This window comes from Phyllobates terribilis, unplaced genomic scaffold, assembly GCF_046119375.1.
Source record: "Phyllobates terribilis strain yellow unplaced genomic scaffold, ASM4611937v1 Scaffold_1__5_contigs__length_1240528914, whole genome shotgun sequence".
Classification (NCBI taxonomy): Eukaryota; Metazoa; Chordata; class Amphibia; order Anura; family Dendrobatidae; genus Phyllobates; species Phyllobates terribilis.
In genome coordinates, this window is record NW_027362761.1 from 204,837,623 (window position 1) to 204,850,968 (window position 13,346).

Consider the following 13,346-nt stretch of genomic DNA (forward strand, 5'->3'; position numbering starts at 1 on the left):
ATTACCCTTACTGAGTACCACATTTTTAATCTTGATTTCTTTTAGTGTTTCTTAAAGCCCTAAAGTTGCTGTAGAATCGGCGTCTCTGCCCCGTACTAGGCAGAGACGCCGTCCCTCTCACCTCCCCGCTCCTGGTGCGGCGTCCTCCAGCGCTTCTCTCCCCGCTGCTTCCGGCACGCGCTCCTTCCCCGGCAGTGTGCTTAGGGCGCGCGCGCTCCCCCTCTCTTAAAGGGATCGCGCGCGCCGTCCTAAGGAGTCCCCGGCCAATTGCCGGAGGACCTCCCATATATAAGGCACCTCCTCCAAAATGGAGGTGCCCGAGCAATGTTGTTGCAAAGCCTTCACTCTGCTTCAGCCCTCAGGTCCCGTTACCAGTTACCAGCCAGTTACCTGCCAGATTCCTGCTTGATACCTGCCTGATATCCGTTTACCTGCTTGCTAGCCTGCGGTCCGACGGTCTGCCTTCCGACACCTGTCAGTCTGTCTATGGACCAGCCTGCCCGCTCACCTGGGAGCGCTCATCTGCTACCTGCCTGCTAGCCTACCTGGAGGCTCCGCCGTCACTTGCCGTGACCACCTGCCTGTCCAGAGACTCTTGCCTGCTCACCTGGGAGCGCTCACCTGCTACCTGTCTGCTAGCCTACCTGGAGGCTCTGCCGTCACTTGCCGTGACCACCTGCCTGTCCAGAGACTCTTGCCTGCTCACCTGGGAGCGCTCACCTGCTACCTGTCTGCTAGCCTACCTGGAGGCTCTGCCGTCACTTGCCGTGACCACCTGCCCGTCCAGAGACTCTCGCCCGCTCACCTGGGAGCGCTCACCAGCCACCTGCCTGCTGTCCTTCTACCCAGAGACTGTCCCTGTCACTTGCCGTGACTACCTGCCCCTCTACCCAGAGACTGTCCCTGTCACTTACCGTGACTACCTGCCCGTCTTCCCTGGGAGCCACCCGCTTCCTTACAAGGACTGCCCCCTTGTATAGTTGCACAGAGGTTCCACCTCCCAGACCCGTTACAGTTTGCTCGGGCCATGGAACCCGGCGGCCCCCAGATCTCCGATCTGCACCAGGAAGTCTTACGTCAGAAAACTCAGCAGGAGGTGGTACTGTCCTATCTACGGTCCGTTAACTCTCGTCTAGGCGCATTGTGTGACTTGTCTATGTCTACCTCTGGTCCAACCGTGCCCATTCCTGCGGTACCGCAATCCAGTCCCTTCATGGTACCCGACTATGGACCTCGGCTTCTGGCACCTCCACGCTTTGCCGGCGAACCTACTTTAGCTCGGGGTTTCATAAACCAGTGCACCCTGCACTTTGAGCTATTGGCATACCAGTTCATCTCCGACCGGGCCAAGGTGGCCTTCATCATGTCCCATCTCACTGGGGAGGCACTGGCATGGCTAAATCCCCTGTGGGAGAGAGGGGATCCCCTGGTGTCCGACCTGCCGTCTTTCCTCGCTGCTTTCCGGAAAGTCTTCGATGAACCTGGACGGAAAACCTCTTCTGCCTCCTCTCTGCTACGTCTCCGCCAATGGATTCTCACCGTGGGCCAATATGCCATACGGTTCCGCACCCTCGCTTCTGAGCTTGCCTGGGAAAATGAGGCTCTGGTGTTCGTCTTCTGGGAGGGTCTTTCCTGTCGGATTAAGGACGAGTTAGCTGGTCGGGACATTCCTACCACTCTGGATGACCTGGTGTCACTAGCTACCCGGATTGGCATCCGGTTCCAAGAACGTGCCAAAGAGACTACCTGGGAAAAAGACTTTTCTTGCTCTGCTCCTACTTCCCTGAGACCTGCCTCTCAATCGGTCACTCCGCGAGCGCTCTCGCCTGAACCTATGCAGATCGACCAGACCAAGATGGTCAGATCTCGCCAAGAATCTCGCCGAGCCGAGGGAAGCTGTTTCTATTGTGGCAGTATGGAGCACTTCATCCGTTCCTGCCCGGAGAAGCCGGGAAACGCCAGTGTCTAGGACCGCTCGGAGAGGTCGTCCTAGACAAAAGTAAGCCCTCTCCGTCTCTGACTTTACCGGTCTCTATTGCTTGGGGAGAAAACCGTCACTTTGAACTCGCCCACCTGGATTCTGGAGCTGCTGGAAACCTCATCTCCCAGTCTCTGGTAGAGAGATACCGTATTCCTACCAAGTCCCTGGCTGAACCATTATCAGTCGCCTCCGTGGATGGAAGACTTCTCTCGGAGACCATCCTGCTCGTCACTGAACCCATAACCCTGCAGGTGGGAATGCTGCACTCTGAGGAAATCTCATTCCATGTGTTGTCCGGACTTTCTCACTCCCTCTTGCTAGGTCTACCTTGGCTCCAGACACACGAACCCGTATTGAACTGGCGATCCAGTGAAGTACTCCGATGGGGTCCAGACTGCCATAGGACCTGCCTGGTTCCGGTCCGCCCAGCTCGCCCTCCGCCAACTCCAGCTAATTTACCAGGTCTCCCGGCTCCTTACTGGCCCTATGCGGACGTCTTCGGTAAGAAGGAAGCAGAGACGTTGCCACCCCATAGGCCATATGACTGCCCAATCGACCTGGTACCTGGCACCACTCCTCCCCGTGGGCGTATCTACCCGTTGTCTGCAGCCGAGACCTGGGCCATGTCTGAGTACATTGAAGAGAATCTGGCTAGGGGATTTATCCGGAAATCTACCTCCCCGGCTGGAGCCGGATTCTTCTTTGTCAAAAAGAAAGACGGCTCGCTACGCCCCTGTATTAACTATAGAGGACTCAATCTGATCACGGTTAAAAATAAATACCCCCTTCCGCTCATCTCTGAGTTATTTGATCGTCTTAAAGGCGCCAGGATCTTCTCCAAGCTGGATCTACGTGGAGCGTATAACCTGGCCCGTATCCGTCAGGGAGACGAGTGGAAAACAGCATTTAATACCCGGGACGGACACTATGAGTACCGTGTGATGCCCTTCGGTCTCTGCAATGCTCCCGCCGTCTTCCAAGAACTGGTCAACGACATCTTCCGTGACCTTCTTTACTCCTGCGTGGTGGTATACCTGGACGACATCTTGGTCTTCTCTCCGGATCTTCCCACACACCGGAGGGATGTTCGTCAGGTCCTGCTTAGGCTCAGGCAGAACCACCTCTATGCTAAATACGAGAAGTGCCTTTTTGAGCAGACCTCTCTTCCTTTCCTGGGCTATGTTATCTCCCAGACAGGCTTGCGAATGGATCCCGAGAAGCTCTCTGCTGTCCTAAAGTGGCCCCATCCGGAGGGCTTGAAGGCGATACAGCGATTCCTGGGCTTCGCTAATTACTATCGTCTCTTCATTCCTCACTTCTCGTCACGGACTGCGCCCATATCTGCGCTCACCCGTAAGGGAGCAAATCCCAAGGTATGGTCATCCGAAGCTGAGGAGGCCTTCCTTTCCCTGAAACAAGCCTTCTCCTCTGCCCCTGTGCTGCACCGTCCGGACTGCAACAAACAGTTCTACCTGGAGGTTGATGCCTCCTCCTCTGGAGCCGGAGCGGTGCTCACCCAGAAGTCTTCCTCCGGGAGAATGGTAACCTGCGGCTTTTTCTCTAAAATCTTCTCCTCCTCTGAGCGCAATTACTCCATAGGAGACCGAGAACTGCTTGCCGTTAAATTGGCGCTGGAGGAGTGGCGTTACCTGCTTGAAGGGGCTCTATACCCGGTGATCATCTATACGGATCACAAGAACCTGGCATATCTCCAAAATGCCCAGAGACTTAATCCACGTCAGGCCCGGTGGTCTTTGTTCTTTGCCCGCTTCGATTTCATCCTTCATTTCCGCCCGGCGGACAAAAATGTCAAAGCTGATGCCTTGTCCCGATCCTTCCTGTCCTCCGACCAAGAGGAGGAGCCTATGCACATTATCGACCCCTCCAAGGTGATGAATGTGGCCCCCTTGGATTTGACTTGTCTTCCACCCGGCAAGACGTTCGTGGCGCCTCCAGACCGTGAGAGGGTTCTTCGCTGGGGTCATTCTTCTAAACTAGCTGGCCATGCCGGCCAAAAGAAGACCTTCCTACTCATTTCCCGGCATTACTGGTGGTCTACCCTGCGTAAGGATGTGGTAGACTTCATCTCTGCCTGTTCTTCTTGTGGCCGCAACAAAATTCCCAGACACTTACCAGCTGGTCATCTCCTGCCGCTTCCCATACCTGTTGCCCCGTGGCAACACATCGCTATGGACTTCATTACCGATCTTCCTGTCTCTGCCGGGTGTACTGTCATTTGGGTGGTCGCGTACCGCTTCTCTAAAATGGCCCACTTCATTCCCCTGCCTGGTCTTCCGTCTGCACCTGAGCTGGCTAAGGACTTTATTCGCCATATCTTCCGTCTCCATGGCCTACCCCTCCACATCGTGTCGGATCGAGGGGTTCAGTTTACCTCACGCTTCTGGAGAGCCACATGTAAACTGCTGGACGTCACCCTGGACTTCTCCTCCGCTTACCACCCTCAGTCCAATGGTCAAGTGGAGCGGATCAATCAGATCCTTACCAGCTATCTCCGGCACTTTGTTAATGCCCACCATTCTGATTGGGTGGACCTCCTTCCTTGGGCCGAGTTCTCTTATAATAACCACGAGAGCGAATCCTCTTCCAAGTCCCCGTTCTTTATTGTCTATGGCCAGCACCCCCGGATTCCGCTTCCTGTCTCCGTTTCTGTGGACAACCCTGCTGCGGAGTCTCTTGTCAGCGAATTTTTTACTATTTGGGAGAGTACCAGGTCCGCTCTTCTTCTGTCCTCTGAGCGGATGAAGAGATATGCTGATAAGAGACGTCTGGATCCGCCTCAATTCCGTCCGGGAGACAAGGTTTGGCTCTCGTCCAAACATGTGCGGCTCAAAGTACCCTCCTTCAAGTTGGGCCCTCGATTCATCGGTCCCTTCGAAGTCCTCAGGCAAATTAACCCTGTGGCCTACAAATTAAAACTCCCGGCCACCCTACGGATTCCCAACTCCTTCCACGTATCTCTCCTCAAACCCGTTGTCTTTAACTCTTTTTCCAATAATCCAGGTGCCCCTCCTGCTCCGGTTTCCGCTGATGACGTCTTTGAGGTAGAGAGTATTCTGGCCTCCAAGAGGGTAAGAGGAAAGACCTTTTTCTGGTAGATTGGAGGGGGTTTGGTCCTGAGGAGAGAACTTGGGAACCCAGGGAGAACATCAACGCCCCGCTTCTCCTTGAAAAATTTCTTTCTGGCCAAAAAAAGAGGGGGCCTAAAGGGGGGGTCCTGTAGCATCGGCGTCTCTGCCCCGTACTAGGCAGAGACGCCGTCCCTCTCACCTCCCCGCTCCTGGCGCGGCGTCCTCCAGCGCTTCTCTCCCCACTGCTTCCGGCACGCGCTCCTTCCCCGGCAGTGTGCTTAGGGCGCGCGCTCCCCCTCTCTTAAAGGGACCGCGCGCGCCGTCCTAAGGAGTCCCCGGCCAATTGCCGGAGGACCTCCCATATATAAGGCACCTCCTCCAAAATGGAGGTGCCCGAGCAATGTTGTTGCAAAGCCTTCACTCTGCTTCAGCCCTCAGGTCCCGTTACCAGTTACCAGCCAGTTACCTGCCAGATTCCTGCTTGATACCTGCCTGATATCCGTTTACCTGCTTGCTAGCCTGCGGTCTGACGGTCTGCCTTCCGACACCTGTCAGTCTGTCTATGGACCAGCCTGCCCGCTCACCTGGGAGCGCTCATCTGCTACCTGCCTGCTAGCCTACCTGGAGGCTCCGCCGTCACTTGCTGTGACCACCTGCCTGTCCAGAGACTCTTGCCTGCTCACCTGGGAGCGCTCACCTGCTACCTGTCTGCTAGCCTACCTGGAGGCTCTGCCTTTACTTGCCGTGACCACCTGCCTGTCCAGAGACTCTTGCCTGCTCACCTGGGAGCGCTCACCTGCTACCTGTCTGCTAGCCTACCTGGAGGCTCTGCCGTCACTTGCCGTGACCACCTGCCCGTCCAGAGACTCTCGCCCGCTCACCTGGGAGCGCTCACCAGCCACCTGCCTGCTGTCCTTCTACCCAGAGACTGTCCCTGTCACTTGCCGTGACTACCTGCCCCTCTACCCAGAGACTGTCCCTGTCACTTACCGTGACTACCTGCCCATCTTCCCTGGGAGCCACCCGCTTCCTTACAAGGACTGCCCCCTTGTATAGTTGCACAGAGGTTCCACCTCCCAGACCCGTTACAGTTGCCATTTGAAATGACTTTAGTTTTGTGCCATGTCTGTGATCTGCTTTTTTTCAACAACATTAAACAACTGAATGAACATCCTCCGAGCCCGGTGATTCCATAATTTTTGCCAGGGGTTGTAATAGCAAAAAGGATATAATGAAATGTAATTAAATGATTGCAAATGCAGTCTCTAAATTCCTATAAAATACCTATAACAAAAATATGAATGAAGCAAATGAAACAATAACAACCTATAGGTAAGAAGCATAAAAAAACATGTGGATAGTGATCCTAAACGGACAGTGGTCAGTCCTGACAAACGGTTTGTATCTCCAAAGAACCACCCCACACAGCAAGAGGATCAGTTATCTATTAGTCACAACCTATCTAGTGATATACCACACATCAATAACAAAATAGAGATAGGGTGTATAGAAAAATAGCAACAATCTCACCAATATATAAGTTTCAGTGTAGTCATGGCATAACAAATCATGACACGTTGACTCCTGTTCATTGTCCTCGGTAGTAAGGTGCTGACCCTACAGAAGGCCCTATGTACTAACATGGACCTGAATCGTCCCAATGACTCCCGCCCTGACAAGGGCAGGCCACAGCTATCCCTTCAGACCAGGAAGCCCTAGAGTCTAGGGCCTAGACTGTCCTTCCCTGATGTTTCTCCCAACTGGGTTCATCTAGGGAGCTCAGCACGAGTCCTTTTGTCCAAAAAAGAGACAGGGCTAAATGACTAAACGCCACTGTCTAGAATGTGCATACATCCACAATGGCACCTTGGACATTTAGTGATTTAGCTCTGTATCTTTTTTTGGACAAATGGACACGTGCTGAGCTCATTTTATTACATTTCTGTTAAAAAAAAACAAAAACGCAACTTTTAACACACATCTTTTTGCTATTATTAGCTTATCTTTAGTTGAACAACCCCACTATTTCATCACAACAAGGATGATGCCTTGTAGGGGCATCACAAGTTGATATTATGCACTAGAGCCAATAAGAAAGTGAATGCTACAAATCACTGTTCCTTTCAGAATTTACGTTATCTAGTGATGTTTTTGTTTTTCATTGCAGGTAACAGAGTCCATTTCTTGCATCGTGATATGAACAGATACGACCATGTGCCTATTAGTTCCCTACTTCATTATGCAGGGGTGCAAACAGTTCATTTTGGAAATAAGCCACAAATAGTAGAAGTATAAAATTATGTGTCAAAGCAAAACATATCACCTACAAGCACCAACTGTGTTTTTATTATAGAATTTTTGTATTTGAGTGAAATGCTTTCATATCAGATAAATAAATGCACTTTTCTACTGAAGTAAGTGTTCATTTTGGAATAAATAGGGTGGTCCTTGTCACAATACTGTTGTCTGATAACCTGGGACCAGGGGCTCCTACCCTGTCCCTAGTGCTAGGGGCGCCCTGGCTATCCCTGCTTCCCAGGTTACTTTTGATGGTGAAGATTCTGGGGCCACGTACCTTGTTGTTCTCCTGAATCAGCCGTTATCTATCCCCCACCCCCACCCAGGGAAGTGGGGAGTAATAGTGTACGTAAATACACAAACCAGACAAACAAGGAAAGGACATACAGGGGTAAAATAAAATACCAAACACACAAAATATCCACTCACAGACAACAGAGGGAAAACACCAAAGGGATTAGGAAGGTAAACAAAAAATAGAGGAAGGGACTATGCACACAGCCAAAACACCAAGCAACAGTCACAGAACAACTCTCCTTAAACGCCTCTACTGAACACCATGTCCTCCCCTCCTCACCAGGCAGTACAAGACTTAACACTGGCAATCCAGATTGCCAGAGCAGAGACTATATAGGAGAGGGGAGTGGCTGATACTGCACAGCTGAGAACTTCCAAGAAGGAAGCTACAGAGACTCAAAGCTGAGAAGTTTAACTCCTACTCTGCTGAAAGAAACCAGTACCATTTAATAATAGGGAGAAGTGTTTCTATTCAATGCAGGAGTACGTGAACTCAAACGCAGCGGTCTTCTGGCTCCTCTCTGTCGCGGTAAAACAGTGACAGTGCAAACCCTTCTAAGAGTGACCTCTGGAACCTCAGGGCTGGGTTTATCGGATGTATCGTATGAAAAGACCGGACCAACCTAACCGCATGGACGTCAGTGTACCAGATACTGAAGAGACTGATGAACCAAGCGTGAATCCATGATCTTAGCAATCTAAAACTAGTGGTGATGGTTCAGAGGACACAACGTATTTTTTTTTTTTTTTTTTTTTTTTTTAGCAAAGACCGGTGAAACACATTATGAATCCTAAAAATAGGTGGCAAAGCAAGGTGAAATGCTACAGGATTGGCGACAGCCACAATCCTGTAAGGACCAATGAACATGGGACACAGTTTCCAAGAGGGAAGCTTCAACTTAATGTTCCTTGAGGACAATCACACCAAGTCACCAACACACAGGTCTGGACCCACCACATGTCTCTGATCAGCCACAGTCTTATATTTGGACCCCATCTTCTTCAAATTATTAAGAACCTCTTGCCACACAAACGTAATAGATGATGAAAATCGTTCCTCTGCCTGTATTCCTGAGGAATACAAAGAACAAGGACTTACCAGTAGACTCATGACAACAGTTATTTACTGCAAATTCACCTAGAGATAAATAAGTAACCTAATCCTCCAAAGAATCAAGACACAAAACACCTAAGAAGTCCCAAGATTCTGGTTAACGCGTTCAGTTTGCCTATTAGACAGTGGATGAAGAGCTGAGGAAAATGACAGATGGATCCCCAACTGAGTGCAAAACACTTTTCAAAACTTAGAAATAAATTGCACCCCCTGTCAAACAATATCGGTAGGAATCCCATGTAATTTTACGATTTCTTTGATGAAAATTTGGGCCAAAGTCTTGGTGTTGGGTAAGGTGAATAATGCAATAAAATAAGACATCTTGCAGAACCTGTCCACTACCAAAATAACTGTATTACCTGCAGATACTGGTAAATCAGTAATGAAATCTACTGATAAATGAGTCCAAGGTCTACTGGGAATCGCCAATGGTTGGAGAGGGTCTTAGAACGTGCACACACACTAAGGCAGCGACATATTTCTGAACATCCTGATGCGCCCCAGACCACCAAAAAATATCAGGTAAGGAGATCTGAGGTGGCTTTACTTCCACGGTGTCCGGCTAAGACTGAATCATGATGTTCACTTATAACTTTAAAATGTAGATTCACAGGTACGAACAGTTTACCTAAAGGACAGGTAGCTGGGGCGTCCCCCTGAGACTCAATAACCTCTTTCTTAAGGTCAGAACTTATAGCAGCAATAACTACTCCTTTCTGTAGTATAGGTACTGGTTCACAATTATCTCCACCCCAAGGAAAAGGCATCCGCCTTAACAACCTCATTTCCCGGCCTATACGCTACGAAAAAGTTGAATCTGGCAATGAATAAAGACCACCTTGCCTGTCTAGGCGTCAGACACTTAGCAATCCAGTACTGCCCGGACCTTCGACGAATCCATGCGAAAGCCAGTGGATGATGAAAAAATAACCCAGAAAAGGGATCTCCTGAACCGAAAACATGCATTTCTCAGTTTTGACAAATAATTTATTGTCCCTGAGTATCTGAAGGACCTGCCTGACATGTAATTGATGTGACTTGATGTCAGGTCAATACATTAAAATGTCATCAAGGTAGATCACAACAAGCCTACCTGCCAGGTGATTAAAGATGTAATTTACAAAGTTTTGAAATACGGCTGGACCATTAGTCAACCCAAATGGCATTACAAGGTCCTCATAGTGTCACTTAGGGGTATTGAAGGCTGTCTTCCACTCATCCCCCCATCATTGATGCGAATGAGATCATAAGCCCCCTGAAGTCTAGTTTAGAAAACCATTTGGCGCCCACAATATTATTAAAGAGGTCTGGGATGAGAGGGAGAGGATATGGATCCCGGACCGTGATCTGATTGAGTTCGCGAAAATGTAAACGAGAGCATAACACTCCGTATTTTTTCTTGACAAAGAAAAACCCTGCAGCAACGGGAGATGAAGAAGGTCTTATATGACCCTTTGCTAGACTTTCAGCGATATAGTACTTCATGGCCTGCATCTCTGGACCAGAGATGTTGTATAACCTGCTTTTTGTCAGCTTAGCTCCAGGAATACGGTTAACAGCACAATCATGAGGATGATGTGGAGTGAATTCCTGACACCTCTGTTCTGAAAACACATTCCCGAAATCAGACAGGTATTCAGGCAGAGATTGGGTGCCCACCCTGGCTAGCCAGGTGCCCAAGCAGTGTTCTTGGCATTACTCGTTCCATTTAACCTCCTTCCGAGTCTGCCAGTCTACCACAGGGTTGTGTAGCGCAAGACAGGGTAATCCTAGAACCACAGGAGAGGGCAAGCCCTCTAGCATATAACAGTCTATAAATTCGGAGTGCATGGCCCCTACCTGTAGATGTAACATCTAAATGACCTGAATAAAATACCCCTGGTTCAAAGGTGCAGAGTCAATAGCGATAATGGGTATTGATTTAGATAATACTTGTGGTTTGAGGCCCTTGATCTGGATGAACCTAGCATCGATCAAATTAAACCCCACCCTACTGTCTAGAAAGGCAGATATGACCACCTTAGCTTTACCAAGATGGATCTCGGACGGTAGAGAAAATTGAGATCTACCAACAGATGAAATAAGTACACCAGGATTGCCAACCTCCCCACAACCCGGGCTCCTTCGTTTTGTAACATAGTTTGTAACATAGTTTGTAAAGCCGAATAAAGACTTGCGTCCATCAAGTTAGATCTGTTAGTTCTGTAATTGCTAAAGTTGATCCAGAGGAGGGCAAAAACCCCAAATGATTTGGCCAATCTTCACCTGAGGAAAAATTCCCTCCCGACTCTGAAACCAGCAGTCAGAATAAATCCCTGTATCAACCTACTATTTTATTTTATTTTTAAGTATATGCTGAAATCTGCCTGGTATCTAGAAATGCATCCAGTCCCCGCTTGAACTGGTGTAGTGAATCCGACATTACCGTCTCCTCACTCAGTGAATTCCATATTCTCACTGCTCTTACCGTAAAGAACCCCTTCCTATGCTGGTGCTGAAACCTTTTCTCTTCCAGTCTTAGTGAATGCCCTCTTGTTACCGTAATATCCCTCCTTTTGAACAAATCCCTGGCAAGATCTCTATACTGTCCCCTAACATATTTGTACACATTTATTATGTCCCCCCTCAACCTTCTCTTTTCCAGGCTGAATAGTCCTAGTTTTGCCAACCTCTCTGGGTATTGCAGTCCCTCCATTCCCCTTATTAATTTTGTTGCCCTCCTTTGTACCTTTTCAAGCTCATTTATATCCTTTCTATATATTGGGGCCCATAACTGAGCACAGTATTCCAAGTGTGGTCTGACCAGTGCTTTGTACAGTGGAAGAACAATGTTCTCATCCTTTGCAGCTATACCTCTTCTGATACATCCCATTACCCTGTTTGCCCTTACAGCAGCGGCCTGACTTTGGGCACTCCAATTTAGTTTGCTATCAATCAAGATGCCCAAGTCCTTCTCCATCTCTTAATTCCCCAATGATTTCCCATTCAGTGAGTACTGGTGACTTCCATTTTTCCTTCCCATATGTATGACCTTACATTTCTCCTCGTTAAACCTCATTTGCCATTTAATGCTCCACCTACCCAGCTTATCCAAATCCCTCTGTAGGTCTGCACTGTCCTCTTTTGTATTAATTGTTTTACATAACTTTGTGTCATCTGCAAATATTGATATTTTACTATTTATCCCGTTGACTATGTCGTTAATAAAGATATTAAATAACATTGGGCCTAGTACAGACCCCTGTGGTACCCCACTAGTGACGCTTACCCAATCTGAGTATATTCCATTTATAACCACCCTCTGCCTTCTATCCTTTAGCCAGTTAGCTACCCACTTGCAGACATTTTCCCCCAGCCCCATCATTCTCATTTTGTATACCAACCTATTATGTGGCACGCTATCGAACGCTTTGGAGAAGTCGAGATACACGACATCCACTGGTTCCCCCTGATCTACTCGAGAGCTAACCTCCTTGTAGAAGTCAATCAGGTTTGTTTGGCAGGAGCGATTCCTCATGAATCCATGTTGGTTCGGGATTAAAAGATTATTAGCATCAAGATGCTCCGTAATTGCCTCTTTAATGAAGCTTTCAAAAATTTTGCCCACAACGGACGTCAGACTCACCGGCCGATAGTTTCCGGCGTCACTTTTCGCTCCCTTTTTGAATATTGGCACTACATTCGCCTTTCGCCAATCAAGTGGCACAGACCCAGTCTCAACAGAGTCCTTAAATATAAGATATAACGGTCTGTCTATCACATTACTTAGTTCCCTTAGTACCCGTGGGTGTATGCCATCAGGTCCTGGTGATTTGTTTATTTTAATGTTACTGAGGCGTTTCTGTACCCCAGCTTGGGTTAGATTTGTCATACTTAGTGGAGGATTAAGCTTGTCACTTCTCATTTCTCCTGTTAGTTCTTTTTCCTTTGTGAAAGTTGTCGAAAAAAAATTATTTAATAGATTAGCTTTATCCTCATCTTTCTCTATGATTTTGCCTTCCTCACTTTTTATCGGTCCAATATTATCCGATTTAATCCTTTTACTATTTATATACGTAAAGAACAGTTTGGGATTTGATCTACTTTCCCTAGCAATACGTCTCTCTGTTTCCTCCTTCGCTATTTTTATTTGTTTTTTACAGGTTCTCGTTTTTTCCTTGTAACACATTAGTGCCTCCTTGCTGTTTTCCTGTTTTAATCTCTTGAATGCCTCTTTTTTGCTATTTAACGCCCCTTTTACGTTCTTGTTCAACCATATTGGTTTCCTCTTATTTCTGGCCCTTTTATTCCCATACGGTATATATCTCTCGCACTGAGTATTCAGAATTCTTTTGAAGGTTTCCCATTTACTATTCGTATTCCTTTGATTAAGAACTTTGTCCCAGTCAATAAGTTGAAGGTTTTCTTTCAGCTGATAAAACTTCGCCCTCCTAAAGTTTAATGTTTTTGTTGTTCCCTTATTGATAACCCTACTGAAGGGCATTTTGAAGTCGATAATATTATGGTCGCTATTACCTAGGTGCCCCCCTATCTGTACCTCAGTTATTCTATCAGGCCTATTAGTCAA

General features: G+C 48.2%; 1 protein-coding gene across 2 annotated transcripts in view; it reads left to right on the plus strand.

The window, feature by feature from the left end:
* Positions 1 to 7,484, plus strand: part of PRXL2C (peroxiredoxin like 2C) — a 45,179-nt gene extending 37,695 nt beyond the window's left edge. For both annotated transcript variants that reach the window (XM_073652886.1, XM_073652880.1), the window contains exon 6: positions 7,238 to 7,484. In XM_073652886.1, the coding sequence (XP_073508987.1) occupies positions 7,238 to 7,365 (128 nt within the window). In that variant the 3' untranslated portion in view covers positions 7,366 to 7,484. The remainder of the gene's footprint in view (positions 1 to 7,237) is intronic.
* Positions 7,485 to 13,346: the final 5,862 nt, after the last annotated feature.